Here is a 17,679-nt window from a genome sequence, read left to right as displayed (position 1 = left end):
TCCCCAGGCCAATGTCAATATGGACATGATTTTGATTAACCCAAAAGGTGATGTTTACTGTGGTGGGCCTGTGCAGACAGACACATACAGTACTGTTGGTAACCTGAGCTCAGAGCCTGCAGGCATTCCTGTCAGCTCTGACCCCAGAGAGTTAGATTTTCAGCAGCTGACCTCAGATCACACTAGGCAGCTGGCTGAGACTTGTAGTCCCACATCCGTGAGGATACTACAGAGCGACTCCAACCTGCGTGCGCTTAGTGGCCAGACCGCTAAGCCACCAGCAGTGGAAGCTCCACTACAGGTGTACAGGGAGAATGGTAACTACTCCAGTGAACCCATTCCCCATGTAACTGACACCCCAGGTGAAAGCACGGTCCATGTGGATCTGTTAGAAGCCCAGTCAGATAGAACGCAGTTAGTTCTGGGAGAGCACGGCCAATTAGAACAGGAAGACACAGGTCCCCTGCCAGGCTTGATAGCTCCCACACGAGAATTGGCGGATGATGTGAAAGTCACCCCCCACCTCTCGTACTCCCCGAAGGCCTCGCTGAAGCGCACTGCGCCCCCACAGCGACATCTTCGCAGCAACCCTGGGCTGGATACAGCAGTTCACAGAAGGGACCCGGAGACTCACAAGCCCTTATGGCAGATCCTCTTCCGCGCCTCTCCGGAGGTGCAAGCAAAAGTAAAGATGAAGTATGAGGAGATGTTACAGATGTCTGTCCTCCGCAAATCCTCTAGCTCACAGACCACCATGTTCTGTGAGGCCTATAGGATGCCGGACGACATCCCAATAACCGTTGCGTATCCCATGACTCCCCTCGGTGATCTGTTGGATTGGCTGGCATCCGCCAACTACCTAACGATCATAGATCGGAGCTACGGATACTGGCAGATTCCAACCGTGCCCAAGGCACGCCTGGAATCCACATTCACCTTGCCCTTGGACTTAAACGCCTCGGTGCGGATGTCTTTTGGCATGATGGATGCCCAAGCCACCTTTCTCCAGGCGTGGAACGACCTGTGGAAAAGCAAGCACGGTTGTACAGTCACGTACCCGGATGACATCCCTGTGTTCCCCCCGACTTGGGAGCAACACTGCGATCACTCGTCCCTGGTACTAGGACAGCTGTCAGCTGACAATCTGACCGTTGAACCAGACGCATATCAGATTGTCATGACAGAGGTACAGGCCTCTCTGGGAACAGCGGGATACTACAGGACGTTTGCGAAGCCCTGTAGCCTCCTGGCTAAACCACTGACCAACACAAAAAGGGAAACCCCCAAGGTCATGTGGAACCCAGGCTGCCCCGCTGTACTGAGCCCAAGTAACAAGCTGGTATTGCTTCAGTCAAGGTCCTGCTAACCGCTCCTTCCCCAATCTTGTAAAGGGGGGAGATGTGACGCCGTCGATGACATATCGAATGCGTCATGGAGTTACCAACGCTAGTTCTTCGCAAACCACCCAAACTGACAGTTTTTGGTTTAAATACACTTTTTTTTCCCTTCACCAAAGGGCTGGAGAAATCTTTTCATGGTCAGTTAATTAGCCTCCTGTGAAAAGATTCTCTACCAGCACAGGGACCCCCAACCAGGCAGAAAGAGAGAAATCTCACACCTCCACTGCCTAACCCAGACTTGGTGGCTCCTCAGCTCCGTACATGAAAAGAGCAGCCACAGGAGGTCCTGCTAACATCCTGCAGAAGCCACTTAGAGACTACAGCTGGCTTTCTCAGTCACTAGTAGGAAACCTATCTGTGACCTCACAAATATGAAATCCATCTTTTATCATAAAGATGACTTCCCAAATAGGCAACGGCCTTAAGAACCCGCTTATTCTGAAATTCAGAACCAACCACACGATTGGATGTTTCTGAATTCAAGGTAAGCCCTGCCAAAGCAGAGATATGCATTTTGGGGTCACCGTTCACCCTAAACCCCCCAAGTTTGGTATCAACGTTCTTGATAATTTCTGACAAACCTAAAAATGTTATTAGATTTAACACAACTTGTATGGTTTGCAGATAAGCACACTTATCATGATTCAGGTAAATTCTTGTTTCTATGAGAGGGGGCATTGCCTTATTCAAATTGCAAGGCTGGACTTGTATGTGTCATAACTCCTCCCACCTACAGTGAGGAACAAAACTGACATGACCCAAAAGTCCAGTGTCCTTTACCTTCAATCTGATGCCTAGTAACATCCTGGCAGCCCGCAGGGACACGGGCCAACCTCCATCTTTGAACTTTCTAACAAAGGCCTGCTGGCCGCATGGCAACCGCCATTTTGGGACTTTCGCCAAAGACTTGCGATTGCCGCATGGACTACCAATAACGGTATTTGAACTGTATATAATCAGACATTCTGTTTCTCTTCCTCTCTTCTCTCTGTCCAATCAATCTGTTCTAAAATAAGCTGTGTGTATGTAGTTTAGAAATAAACTAACGATTTTATCGTTCAGTTGTGTGCCTTTTCTGGTCATCTGATTGCTGCTATAACGAATCTGCCCTCTGAAGAGTCAGTCATACTACTGCATTGTTTTATGATTTGCTTATGATTGTTGATTTGCTAGCTAGGTTGTAAATAACCGTTTCTTCCTTCTAGGATTAGCTAGTACCAGATTTCCTGTGCGAAATCGATAACTTTCGTTCCTCAATTGTAAATACAATTCGAGATTGCATCATATAGGGACCCAGCAACCTTTCTTTAACGTCACATTGCTCACAGTCTTTAAGCCGTCGGAAGTGACTATTCCCCGAACGGTGACTTGAGCGTGTTAAACGGGATTGGGCTGGCTACCGTATTATGATAGCGGGAGTCTCTTTCCTCCCTGAACTTGAGAGAGTGGTGGCAGTTTACTTTATTTACCCGATTTCCAGCGCGAAATCGATATTTTTAGTTTCCCGATTGTATATACAATCAGAATTGTACATGTATGGGCACCTCCAACCAATCTTAACCATTTACTACGCACACAGTGAATTTGCCTCCAGCAGTCTCTAGTGCATGAGACCTGCATGGCAACAGTGGCCTAGTAATACGGGATTGGTGGATGTTTGTCCCATTACATATTGTCGGCAGCTGCGCGACCAATCTTTATTGTCAGTCTGTTCACCGTACTTCCTGCGTATGCTAACGGGAGCAGATTAGACGGGATTGGCACGCTCTGTCGCCCCTTTCTTTCTTCCCTCGGACGATCCAGCAACCGGTCTCGTTGTCCGTCTGCGCCCGTACTTCCTGCGTACGCTAACGGGAGCAGGTCTCGACGGGATCGCGGGGCTGGATTGTCACAGTATATATTACAAATATTGTACTGTAACTATACCTAACCCTGTCTCACACAGAACCCTCCCTGTACCTATCCCTAACCCCTAGGTTAGGGAAAGGTACAGGGGTGCCTAACCACCCCCCTGGTGGTGCCTAACCATAACCACCCCCCTAGTGTTGCCTAACCCTAACCACCCCCCTGGTGGTGCCTAACCCTAACTACTCCCCCGGTGTTGCCTAACCCTAACCTCTCCCCCAGTGGTGCCTAACCCTAACCACCCCCCTGGTGGGTCCTAACCCTAAGACCCCCCGGTGGTGCCTTACCCTAAGACCTCCCTGGTGGTGCCTAACCCTAAATCTCCCCTGGTGGTGCCTAACCCTAGCCACCCACCTGGTGGTGCCTAGACCTAACCATCCCCCTGGTGGTGCCTAACCCTAACCATCCCCACTGCACAAACACCCTTACACACAAACAATAATATATTTAATCCTTAAAATACTTCACTATAAATAACATAAACAGAATAATTTATATATTTATAATAGAATAAATAGCCTTAAAATCACGTACACATTAATAATATTATAAATAGAAAAAGGTATTATATATATATCCTCCTTCATGTCCTCTCGCTTCCTAAAACTTAATATGAGTAAAACAGAACTAATAATTTTTCCACCGTCTCTGTCCACCTCCCTGCCTGAAGTTACAATAAATGTTAATAACACTCCCATAACTTCAGTTCCCAAAGCTCGGTGCTTGGGGGTGATATTCGACTCATCTCTCTCTTTTATTCCTCATGATCGCTCCATAACCAGCTCCTGCCATCTCCAACTCAAAAAACATATCTCGCATCCGTCCCTTTCTCACTCAAGACACAACTAAATGTTAATACATGCTCTCATAATTTCTCGTCTGGACTACTGCAACGTACTACTTTGTGGATTGCCGTCTAACAAACTGGCCCCGCTCCAGTCGGTACTGAACTCAGCTGCTCGTCTCATTCATCTTTCTTCTCGATCTTCCTCTGCCGACCCTCTTTGTCAAGCTCTTCACTGGCTGCAAATTAACCAGAGGATTCAGTTCAAACTCCTAACCCTAACCTACAAAGCTCTCCACAATCTCTCTCCCCAGTACATATCCTCACTAATCTCCAGATACAAACCCAATCGCAATCTCAGATCGGCACATGATCTTCTGTTGTCCTCCTCTAGAATCAACTCCTCACATTCACGTTTACAAGACTTCGCACGCGCTTCACCCCTCCTCTGGAATGCCCTCCCACAACACATCCGTCACTCGCCAACCTTTGTTACCTTTAAACGCTCTCTAAAAACACACTTGTTCCGACAAGCATATGCTCTACCTTAGGCCACTTCCCTTTGTACTAAGACCAAATTGCACTCCTACTAGGTATCCTAAAACACAAAGCCTCTATATATTTGCTGCATACTACCCCTCCTCCTGTTTCCCCCCCCCCCCCCCCCATTCCCTTTAGATTGTAAGCTCGCAAGGGCAGGGCTCTCTCCCCCTTTTGTGTCTTGGTAACCATTATACATTTTATTCATCATGTTAATTTTATCACTGTCACTGTACCGATTCGATAATTTGTATTTTGTATCATTCTTTGTATTTTGTCACTAATTATGTATTTTGTATATTGGTGTACACCATTGTCTGTATTATTATGTACCCCATGGTTGTTTCTTACTTTGTACAGCGCCACGGAATATGTTGGCGCTTTATAAATCAATTATATATATATATATATATATATATATATATATATACATATACATATATATCAATATATATACTGTGCGTATATATATATATATATATATATATATATACATACACACACTGTATGTGTATATATATATATATATATATATATATATATATATATATATATATATCAGGGAGTGTAATTAGAGTACAGCTTCTCACTGACACACCAAACTCACTGTGTAATGCACCGCAAACAGCTGTTTGCGTAGTGACGGCCATGCTGGAGTGGTGTGCACCATGGCCAGAGTGCAGGCCGTGGCGGTTTTCAAACCCATATGATCGCCGGGCTGTGGTAGCGCAATGATAGAACAACAGTGACTGTCCAGCTGATCAAATTTGGTCTGTCTACAGTGAAGCAACGACCTTATTATCTTTGGTGTGCCACCCCCTGAGACACTCATATAGCCGGCGGTCATTGCTTCATTGTGATACGCACGCCCCTTCACTGCGGCAAGGTAATGATCATGAAGGGGAATTGGCACATGTACATGCCTTTTGTTTTGTTGTTGCAGCTGCAGTGCAGCCAGAAAAATTAGGCAGGCATGTACACGCACCAGAAAAATTATTATAGCGGCTGCTGCTAGCAGCGGCCTTAAAAATTCAGGAATCCGCCTAGAGTCCTGGACCCTGTTGGTGGTGGCGGAGAAGGCAGTCAAGCGGCCTGCAGGCAGAGATGCTGTGTGGGGAGCGACTTAGTCTTGGGGCAGGCAGCCAGTCACACGGCGTGCAGGCAGAGATGCTGTGTGTGGGGACTGACTTAGTCTTCGGGTGGGCAGTAGCCCTCCGGGATCCATGCCTCATTTATTTTGATAAAGGTGACTTAGGCGACTTCTCTTCTCAGTGACAATGCCTCCAGCTGCGCTGAAGGTCCTTTCTGACAGGACGCTCGAGGCAGGGCAAGACAGAACTTGGATGGCAAATTGGGACAGCTGTGGCCATAGGTCAAGCCTGCGCACCCAGTAGTCCAAGGGTTCATCGCTGCTCACAGTGACTACATCCAGACTTAAGGCCAGGTAGTTGGCTACCTGCCGGTCCAGGCGTTGGTGGAGGGTGGATCCGGAAGCGCTAAGGCGCGGCGTTGGACTAAAGAATGTCTGCATGTCTGACATCACCATGAGATCGCTGGAGCGTCCTGTCCTTGCCTGCGTGGACATGGGAGAAGGATTACTGGCAGTGGTACCTTTATTGCATTGTGCTGTGACATCACCCATAAACGCACTGTAAACATAGTTGCCAGCTTGTTCTGCATGTGCTGCATCCTTTCTGCCTTCTGGTGAGTTGGTAACATGTCCGGCACTATGTGCCTATACCGAGGGTTTAGTAGTGTGGCCACCCAGTACAGGTCATTCCCCTTGAGTTTTTTTATACGGGGATCCCTCAACAGGCTGGACAGCATGAAAGATGACATCTGCACAAAGTGGGATGCAGACGTACTATCCATCTCCTCTTGCTCTTCCTCAGTAAGTCCTTCTCCTCCCCCCAGCCACGAACAATACCACGGGAACATCGAGCAGCCCCTGCGACGCCTGCTGCGGTTGTTCTTCTGCCGCTGCCTCCTCCTCCTCCAAAGAAACACCTTCCTCATCATCCGAGTCTGACTCCTCTTCCCCACACAACTCTTCCTCCTCCTCCCCCCTCTGTGCTGCCGCAGGTGTTGAGGAAACATCTGATTCTGATGTAAATAGCTCCCACAACTGTTCCTGCCGTAACTGTTCCTCTTCACGCTCCTCCACAGCTTGATCCACCACTGTACGCACAGCACACTTCAGAAAGTAAGCGTACGGGATCAAGTTGCTGATGGTGCCTTCACTGCGACTCACCAGGTTGGTCACCTCCTCAAACAGATGCATGAGCCTGCATGCATTTCATATCAGTGTACAGTTGTTGGGCCAGAACATGCCCATCTCCCCAGATTGTGTCCTTTTACTGTAATTGTACAGGTACTGGGTGACGGTTTTCTTCTGTTCTAGCAGGTGAGAGAACATGACCAGGGTCGAATTCCAGCGAGTCGGGCTATCACAAATCAAGCGTCTCACCGGCAAGTTGTTTCTCCTCTGAATGTCCGCAAAGTGTGCCATGACCGTGTAAGACCGACTGAAATGCCCACACAACTTCCTGGCCTGCTTCAGGACGTCCTCTAAGCCTGGGTACTTTGACACAAATTTTTGAATAACTAGATTCAGCACATGTGCCATGCAGGGTTAGGGATGCTCATTCGGATTCCGCGGAAATGCAATTTCCGAAATTCCGATTGGAAATTGCATTTCCGCATTGCAATGCGGAAATCGGTAATGCAAGTGCCGTAGGCGGATTTCCGCCGGAAATCGCGGAAATTCCGCCCGAATTTAACATTGATTTTCTCAAAAACTATAAGGTCTTTTTGAAAACCTTTTTTTGCATCTTGTTCACAAGATTCAGTTTAATAAACCCTGAAAATTTGGTGTTTCTACGACTTAAGGGGGCTTTGCTATTAACCGCTAAAGTCGGCGGATTTTTACTGTAATGTAAAATGCAGAAGGTCTGCATTTGCCTATTTTCTGCATTTTACATTACAGTAAAAATCTGCCGAGTTTAGCAGTTAATAGCAAAGCCCCCGTAAGTCCTAGAAACACCAAATTTGTAGGGTTTATTAAACAGAATCTTCTGAACAAGATGCAAAAAAAAGTTTTCAAAAAGACCTTATAGATTTTGAGAAAATCAATGTTAAATTCGGGCGGAATTTCCGCGATTTCCGACGGAAATTCCGCATTGGAATGCGGAAATTGGTAGCGGAAAGCGGAATCGGTAATTGGTACATGGCGGGATGCGGATTTCCCGCGGAATCGGAAATTGGCATTCCGACCATCCCTATGCAGGGTACATGTGTCAGCTTTCCCAAATTCAAAGCGGAAAGGAGATTGCTGCCGTTGTCACACACCACGTTGCCGATCTCCAGCTGGTGCGGGGTCAGCCACTGATCCACCTGTTTGTTAAGAGCAGCCAGGAGAGCTGGTCCAGTGTGACTCTCCGCTTTGAGGCAAGACATGTCTAATATGGCGTGACACCGTCGTACCTGGCATGCAGCATAGGCCCTGGGGAGATGGGGCTGTGTAGCTGGAGAGGAGATCGCAGCACCAGTAGAGTTGAACTGCCACTAAGCCAATATTATGCAGGAGAACAGAGGCGCCAAAAGGATAAAAGGAAGCTAAATGAGCTTAAAAACCAAATTCTTGGTAAATAGAGGAGGTAGTGGTGGACTTACCTCCTCCAAGTAGACACACAACGACTGTAGTAAACACAGTCAATATATTTTGACTGTGTTTACTACAGTCGTTGTGTGTCTACTTGGAGGAGGTAAGTCCACCACTACCTCCTCTATTTACCAGGAATTTGGTTTTTAAGCTCATTTAGCTTCCTTTTATCCTTTTGGCGCCTCTGTTCTCCTGCATAATATTGAGTCCACCCTGGGTGGAGGGTTGAACCCCTTTTTCTCATCTACAGAGAGCGACTTCTTATTCCTGAGTGGGGTCAGGAAAATCTCCCCACCTGCCTTTACAGTGGTTGCCTAATGGTAACCCTGGTTTGTGAGTATTAATATTTACTCTATCTAGTAACCATTTACCAGTACATATTACACTATTGGGGCTCTTGGTGTTCCTTGTTTTTGCCACTAAGCCAAGGAGGAGGAGGACGACAGCGAAGAGGATGTAGCAGGAGGGAGGTGTCACAAGTTGGTCCGCTGCACAGCCACGTACTCCCTGCTTGCCATCGGTCACCAGGTTGACCCAATGGGCTGTGTAAGTTATGTACCTGCCCTGACCGTGCTTGGCAGACCAGGCATCCATGGTCAGGTGGACCATTGACCCAACGCTGTGTGCCAGAGATGACACCACTTGCCTCTCCACTTCACGGTACAGTTTGGGTATCGCCTTTTTAGAGAAATAATTGCGGCCTGGTATCTGCCACTGCGGTGTCCCAATGGCCACAAATTTACAGAAGGCCCTAGAGTCCACCAGCTTGTATGGTAACAGCTAGCGAGCTAACAGTTCTGCCACGCCAGCTGTCAGACGCCGGGCAAGGGGCTAACTGGCAGAAATTGTCTTCTTCCGTTTAAAGATTTCCTTTATGGACACCTGGCTGCTGTGGGCAGAGGAGCAGGAACCGCTCAAGGGCAGAGGCTGAGTGGAGGAGGGTGGCTGTGAAGGGGCAAGGGAGAAAGCGGCTGAAGATGCTGCACCTGAAGGAGGAAGAGGAGAAGGAGGGTGGTTTTTCTTTTGTGTGCTGCTTTTGCTCAGGTGCTCTTCCCATTGCAGTTTGTGCCTTTTCTCCATGTGCCTTCGTAAGGCACTTGTCCCTATGCGAGTGTTGGCCTTTCCACGGCTCAATTTTAGGAGGCAGAGAGAACAGAAGGCATTGCTGCGATCTGAGGCAGACACATTAAAAAATTTCCAAATCGCTGAGCCACCCTGGGGTGATGGCACTATGGTGGCATCAGCAGCTGACGTTGAAGGGCACGTTGGCTGGCTGTACATAGGTGGCGATACATGGCACCAGACACTGCCACCAGCTGTTTCTGACGACGAGCTCCCCCTGCTTCTTTCAGTAACTCGTCTTCTCCTACTCCTCTCTGACTCCCCCTCTGAACTGTCCCCTTGGTCATTTTGTCTATTAGGAACCCATGTGGGATCCGTGTAATCATAATCATCCTGCCCAGCTTCACTTGCCTCAGACACCTCCAAAACTGCACCAACAGCAGGTACTTCATCCTCCTCCTCCTCACACGTTACGTCCATAATGTCGCCTAACTCAGACATATGAGGTGGTGTAACCTGCTTAGCGCCTTCATCTGGTTGTAACAATAATGGCTGTGAATCAGTTAGTTCCCCACCAATTAACTCCTGCGAAGTGTCAAATGCAACAGATGTGGTGCTTGTAGTAGCGCTGGTGGCTGCGGAAGATGAGGTGTTCTGTGATAGTCAACCACGTCCTGACAATCTTGGGAGTTGATGGGACGTGCCTTCTTCTGAGCACTGTACTTTGGGCCAGGGCCGCACAAAATCACAGCAACAAGACCTCGCACAGACCTGCCGGGTGGCCTTCCTCTGGGTCTGCCTCTACCTCTGCCTGTTTTGTCCGTTGTGTCCATATCGGGGGGATGAAGTGAAAGGTATGCACTGACTTGACTAATACAATGTGCAGTCACACAGGTGCAGTTAACAGGTATGCACGGAGTGGTATATCACACTGCATGCATTCACGTAGGTAGGTGGGTGCACTGAACACAACAGGTAGGTATATGCAGTGATGATGTGGGTGCACTGAACACAACAGGTAGGTATATGCAGTGATGGGTATTACAATGTGCACCTGTCACACACAGACAGGTAGCGGACAGGCACTGACGCTCAACTCACTGTGATCAACAGGTAGGTAGGTATATGCAGTAATGGGTATTACAATGTGCACCTGTCACACACAGACAGGTAGCGGACAGGCACAGTGACACTGCGTGTGCTCAACTCACGTAGGTAGGTGGGTGCACTGTGAACAACAGGTAGGTAGGTATATGCAGTAATGGGTATTACAATGTGCACCTGTCACACACACAGGTAGTCACAGAATGTGCTGGGCCCGGCAGTGGCGCACACACAGTATGAATTATCAAAACTGTCTATGCAACACAGGTGTCAGTGGGACACACAGAAAAAAAAATAGATTCCAAGAACAAGATTAGCTCTCATAAGAGCTGTTGTGGGGTGCTATTTTAGCAACAAGAACCAGCAAGGAGCAAGCTAAGAAGCCTACAAGAGCCTAACTAATCTTTCCCTATGAGAGTCTGCAGCAGCAGCTGTCCCTTCTCTATTTACTGCAGGCACACGAGTGAGTAAAATGCCCGGCAATGCCTGCCTTTTATAAGGGGAGGGGGGGGGGAAGGTGCCCCAGGAGGGAGTGTAGCCTGATTGGCTACAATGTGCCTGCTGACTGTGATGTAGAGGGTCAAAGTTGACCCTAATGGTGCATTATGGGGGCGAACCGAACTTCCGGAAAAGTTTTCGGTTCTCCGCGATCCGGAAGTTCGCCGGGAACTGTTCGCCGGCGAACCGTTCGGGCCATCTCTACTTACAATCACATACGCATTAAAAATCTTAAAATAACGGCAGTGACGTTCCTACCGTCAAGCGGCAGGAGCGGCCCGCCCCGGGTGTCTTCATGGTGGGGGGTGACACCCGGAGTCCTATTGCTGCCGCCCCTGCCACTGTGCTCGGCTCGCCTGTGGCCTCAATCCCTGCAGGGGCCTCGGGCTGGGCTGGCAACCCCCCCCCCCCCCTGTTCCCCTCCGTGTTCCCTCCCATCAGACCAACAGATCATCGCGGCGAGCACCGTGACACAGACACCGCGGGACCCGACTACTTCATATGCTGAAGTGACGTCACTCGTCACCTCCTGCATATGAGCCGACTCGCGCGGCTGCACAGTGTGCGCCTGCTCCGCTCTGACTGTCAGCCGGGTCCCACGCTGATCTGAGATCTCTGCTCCTGTTCGCCGCGCTGATCTGCAGGTCTGATGGGAGGAGGGAGGGAGAGAGAGAAACACTACCTACCACTCACTGCTACCTACCTAAACCCACATATCTAACGACTCTACTACCTAACCACCCACGCCTACCTACCTAAACCTTACCAACCTACCTAACCACCCACTCCTGCCTACCTACCTAAACCTTACCACCCACTGCTACCTAAACCTTACCTACCTATCTACCTAACCACCCACCGAAACACTGCTACCTACCTACCCACCCACTGCTGCCTACCTACCTACCTAAACCTTACCTAACCACCCACCGCTACCTAAACCCTACCTATCTATCTAACCACCCACCCAAACACTGCTACCTACCTACCTACGCACCCACTGCTGCCTACCTACCTAAACCTTACCAACTTACCTAACCACCCACCGCTACCTATACCTTACCTACCTATCTACCTAACCACCCACCCAAACACTGCTACCTACCTACCCACCCACTGCTGCCTACCTACCTACCTACACCTTACCAACTTGCCTAACCACCCACCGCTACCTAAATCTTATCTACCTAACCACCCACCCAAACACTGCTACCTACCTACCCACTGCTGCCTACCTACCTACCTAAACCTTACCAACTTACCTAACCACCCACCGCTACCTAAATCTTACCTACCTATCTACCTAACCACCCACCCAAACACTGCTACCTACCTACCTACCTTAAACCCCACAAACTGTTTCTACCTACCTACCTACCCACACACTGCTACCTACCTAAACCCTATTTAAATACCCTAGTACGCCACTGAATAACGGTAATATTAAAAGCGATATATTAGTAAGTTAATAAATCTGAAAACTATAATCGACAAATTATAAGTCTAAAAAACAAAAGTTAATCCCAAAAGCGATGTATTTCTAATAAAATAAGATTGAAGACAATATTTAAGCATTATACGTATGAAAACGAATTTTACAATGATAAAATAAGTGTAAACGAAAATTTACAGTCCTGAAAGCTAAATTTAAAAACAAAAAAATAAGTAAAACCTCCTATAAGTGAAATTTAAAAACAAAACAAAAAATAAGTAAAACCTCCTATAAGCGAAATTTAAAAACGTAAAAATAAGTAAAACTCAAAAAACAAAACAAGGTGTGTATTGAGATCTGCAGATATCATAGACTATGAATGCATTTTGCAGGAACGGATCTTTTGCAGATCCTGATCTTTTGAATGTGTACAGCATCTTTGTGTGCAGCATCTTGCAAAGATTTCTGTCTGATGGGGAGTTCAACTCAATAGAACAGTCTGTGTAGAGTATGTTCTCATACTACATGGAAGGTAGTAAAATTGGTCTGTGATCTTTCATTAATCTTGACGCAAAGCAGCGTTTTAAGGGCAGAAATCACATTGAATGCTAAATGACAGGCCTAAAGTGCTTTAAAACATCTTGCATGTGTATACATCAATCAGGTAGTGTAATTAAGGTACTGCTTCACACTGACACACCAAACTCACCGTGTAACGCACCGCAAACAGCTGTTTGTGTAGTGACGGCAGTGGCGGGTTCACTGAACAGAACAGGTATACAGTGGCGGGTTCACTGAACAGAACAGGAATACAGTGGCGGGTTCACTGAACAGAACAGGTATACAGTGGCGGGTTCACTGAACAGAACAGGTATGCAGTGGCGGGTTCACTGAACAGAACAGGTATGCAGTGGCAGGTTCACAGAACAGGTATGCAGTGGTGGGTTCACAGTACAGGTATGCAGTGGTGGGTTCACAGAACAGGTATGCAGTGGTGGGTTCACTGAACAGGTATGCAGTGGTGGGTTCACTGAACAGGTATGCAGTGGTGGATTCACGGAACAGGTATGCAGTGGTGGGTTCACAGAACAGGTATGCAGTGGTGGGTTCACAGAACAGGTATGCAGTGGTGGGTTCACAGTACAGGTATGCAGTGGTGGGTTCACAGAAAAGGTATGCAGTGGTGGGTTCACAGAACAGGTATGCAGCCAGGGACAAGCTAAGCCTAACTAATCTTTCCCTATGAGAGAGTGTGCAGCAGCTCGCCCTACTCTAACTAATGCAGGCACACGAGTGACCGTAATGGTCGCCGCTGCCTGCCTTTTAGTAGGGGGGGAGTGGCTCCAGGGGCTAGTGTAGCCTAATTGGCTACACTGGGCCTGCTGACTGTGATGTAGAGGGTCAAAGTTGACCCTCTATGGTGCATTATGGGGCGAACCGAACTTCCGCAAACGTTCGCCTGCGGGACGCGAACGCGAACCACGGAAGTTCGCATGGAACCGTTCGCAGGCGAACCGTTCGGCCCAACTCTACTGACCCTCCCCCAATCACCTCCCAACTTAACTGTGCTCCCTAGGACCTCTGCAGTGTCTATGTCAGTGTAGTGTCTCACCTGCCCACCAGCACAGATGAGATGCTACTCTGCCAAAGACTCTGCAGAGTCCCTGGGGAGCAACAGTTAAAACGGGGGAGGGACATCTTGGGGGCCCCTACAGGCTCTGGGGCCCTCGGGCAATTGCCCATTTTTTCCTATGGTAGCTCCGGCCCTGCCTGGAACCCACTAGGAATCGCTGCAGCTCTTTAACCATTTCATCCCGTGGGGATTTTTCAATGTATGCATCTGAGCAATTTTCACCTCCCATTCATTCGCTAATATCTTTATCACTACTTATCACAATTTATTGATCTATAACTTGTTTTTTCCGTCATTAATTAGGCTTTCTTTGGGTGGTACAGTTTGCTAAGAATTATTTTTTTATAAATGCATTTTAACAGGATTAATAAGAAAAAAATGGACAAAATTTATTATTTCTCAGTTTTCGGCCATTATAGCTTTAAAATAATCCACGCTACCATGATTAAAACTTATGTATTTTATTTGCCCGTTTGTCTCGGTTATGACACCATTTAAATTTTGTCCCTATCACAATGTATGGCGCCAATATTTTATTTGGAAATAAAGGTGCATTTTTTTCCATGTTGCGTCCATCACTAATTACAAGCTTATAATTTAAAAAATGTTCGTAGTATACCCCCTTCAAATGCATATTTAAAAAGTTTAGCCCCTTAGGTAACTATTTGTCTTTCTTTTTTTTTTTTAATTGTAATTTTTTTTTCCATTAAAAATTTTATTTGGGTAATATTTTGGTGTGGGAAATAAACAGTTAATTTTTAATGTTATTACATGTGTAAATTGTAATGTAAAAAATATGTAGATGTAGTTTTACCATTTGGCCACAAGATGGCCACCTTGAACTTTTTTTTCCTCCTTGTGCTTCTCACTAAGCGGAAGCATAAGGGGGATGCGGAAATTTTTACGGGCAGAAAGACTGAAGCCTCTAGTAAGAGCGCTTTGGTTTTTCTGCTGGGGACACGGATCGGTGATCAAGAACCATGTTCCCGTTCACTGATCCAAGGGCTACCGGGGGGGAGGGGGGCACGGGGGCGTGCCCGCGATCGCACGCGGGAGCGCGGTACCGGAGCAGAGCAGCCGCTCGGACGTGAGCTTCACGTCCGGGTGGCAAAAATGGTTAAAATCGCCACAGCGATGTGTGCAGCGATTCCTAGAGCAATTGTGCTTGTGAATCCCCGGCTTCCGATTTGAAATTCGTTTAAAAAGAAATAAAATAAAAATAAACACCTTTATTATACTTACCGGATGTCCTTCTTCCGTCCGTAGCCACTCCCCCTAAAGGAAGAGGTAATAGGTTCTTCTCTAGGACCATTCAGAGAAGCACCTGTGAACTTTTCCTTTAGGGGCGGAGCTATGCACAGAAGAAGGAAACCAAGACACCGGGTAAGTATTTAAAGTTTTATTTTAAATGCGATCGCTCGCCCCCCCCCCCCCCCCCCACGTTCCCCCAAAACGTTGCATATTTGCTTTGATAAGCGATTTATGCAGCGCTTATATACTTTGCATTGAGCGCTGCATAAGCATTAGCGCTCAAAATGCTGCATGTTCTGCGATTGCCCCTAATCGCAATCACACTTATGGATTCACCATCACTTACTTTCAGGGCCCGTTTCCACTAGTGCGGTGCGAATCGCTGGGATTCCACCGTTGACAAAATCGCATGCGGATGCGATTCCGCATGCGATTTTTGCCGCGATTTCGCATGCGCAGGCTATCAGCGATTTTAACCATGTCACTGCCTTGCTCAATGTACATTAGTTTTAGTGCGAATTCGCACGCGAAATCGCGGCAAAAAACACATGTGCGATTTCCCCTATTAAATACATTGCCTGCGAATCGCCTGCATTCCACACGCAGGCGAATTCTGCAGGCCCTACCGTGCAGAAAAATCCTGCACAGAAAAACGCACCAAAAAACTGACAAGTGGAAACAGTCTCATCCACTTGTATTAGTTATGCGAATCCGCATGCAGACAACGCATGCGGATTCGCTCTAGTGGAAACGGGCCCTCATTGGCAAAGCATTTTTTGGGAATCACCGGCAATCTCAAAATGCTGCCAACAACAGGTTTGAGCCTGTATCACAACTCATGCATGTTGGTACATGGCCTGTTTTTACCATTGTTAATGGGCAACTCTGAGCTGTTCTAAACAGAACTGATAGAAGCAGAGACACTATGGAAGATGAGGCAAGCACTTACACACCAAGGCAGCCGGCTTCGTCACCCTGCAGACTATGCCGGTCTCTTGAGGGGATGACGGCTGGAACTCACAAGCTGATGAAATTCTCAGAAAGAACGAGAGGAGAAGCAGAAGCCACATCATGTCCAAGCTGCTGAACACCAACGCTCAGATCTGGTCAGCTGAATGCTTTGTCCTTCATAAGAATGACTAGATGGCTACAGGAAACTACACAGCCCCATCCTCTGCTTCCTCTCTGTGTGGAGGGAGAACGAAGGTTTATCTTCTCTTACAATAGCTGGAAATGGGCCATCCAAAAATGAAACTACACCTCTCCAGGTCACTAAAGGTTAGAGGCCTTATGGAAGGAAAATCGCATGGGACAGCAATTCTAGGCCTCATTTTCAGGGGTTACTTGAAGTCATCTCTTCTAGAAATGGTCCGTGAGTTGCAAATAATTTCGAGATGCAGGATTATGTAAATTGTGTATGCAAATTGATGCAGCTTGAAAATGGGCCAATCGAATTTTACCTCAACATGATTTGATTGGTTCATTTTCATGCTGCGTACATTTGCATACAAAATGTGAATAATGCCGCATCAACTCGAAATTATTTGCATCTTGTTGACCATTCGTAATCTGTTCATTCCAATCGCTAGCGCTTAGTGATTTTGTAAAGTGATTTTCAGAGCGATTTTAAATCACAATGCTGCTGTGGGAGCACCCTCATAGGGTTTCAGTAGCCAAGCACTTTTCAAAGCGCTGGCGATCTCAAAAGCGCTCCGAGGCGCTCTCAGTGTGCACCATCCCTAATACTTGAAATTCTTTTCGTGTGAAATCACTATTTCTAAAGCCGCCCTGGTGTAATTTCCTCATCAGTTGAATGAGCAGAGATGATTAATGAGAAGCCAATGATTCAAAAGTGATGCACATTTTTATACAAATCTATTCAGCTTGAAAATAGACCAATCACGTGCTGCTGCAGCTGCATTTGATTAGTCAGTTTCAAGCTGCAATATTAGCATCTGAGAATTATTTGGATCTTATTGACCAGCCCTAATCCCTCTTTCGAAAGCCTGGTACACACTTTACATTACGATTGGCTGATCGCTGACCAATTTTACTACCTCCATGTAAAATGAGGGTCAATATCAATGCAAGGATATTCCTATGGGGCATTTCCACCAAGTGCGGTGCGGCAGGTTCCGATGCAGTAACATACGGCATGCTGTGCGTTAACTTAGTAACGCATGCGTTTACAGTACCAGTTAGGCATACTTTCATTGTACTGGATGCCTCACTGTATGGCCGTACAGCAGCTGTGATGCGTCATTTCTGCTACACTGTGATATTATCGCAATGCAACTGACTTGTGAAAGGGTCCTTATATAGAACTAGCAGACCCAAGCCCGTTTAAAAACGGGCTCTAGAGTCTGTGTTTCTCGCCGCCGCATGTACTGCGCACACGCACGTGTGCAC

General features: G+C 47.3%; 1 protein-coding gene across 1 annotated transcript in view; it reads right to left on the bottom strand.

Annotated features, from left to right (window-relative positions):
* Nucleotides 1-16,419, bottom strand: part of CETP (cholesteryl ester transfer protein) — an 84,465-nt gene extending 68,046 nt beyond the window's left edge. Inside the window, exon 1 of the mRNA XM_068261612.1 lies at nucleotides 16,220-16,419. Coding sequence (XP_068117713.1) covers nucleotides 16,220-16,343 — 124 coding nt within the window. The 5' untranslated portion in view covers nucleotides 16,344-16,419. The remainder of the gene's footprint in view (nucleotides 1-16,219) is intronic.
* Between the last annotated feature and the right edge of the window lie 1,260 nt (nucleotides 16,420-17,679).

Source organism: Hyperolius riggenbachi, chromosome 11, assembly GCF_040937935.1.
Source record: "Hyperolius riggenbachi isolate aHypRig1 chromosome 11, aHypRig1.pri, whole genome shotgun sequence".
NCBI classification, from domain to species: Eukaryota; Metazoa; Chordata; class Amphibia; order Anura; family Hyperoliidae; genus Hyperolius; species Hyperolius riggenbachi.
Note: the sequence above shows the minus strand (reverse complement) of the source record. Positions and strands in the feature narration are given on the sequence as shown.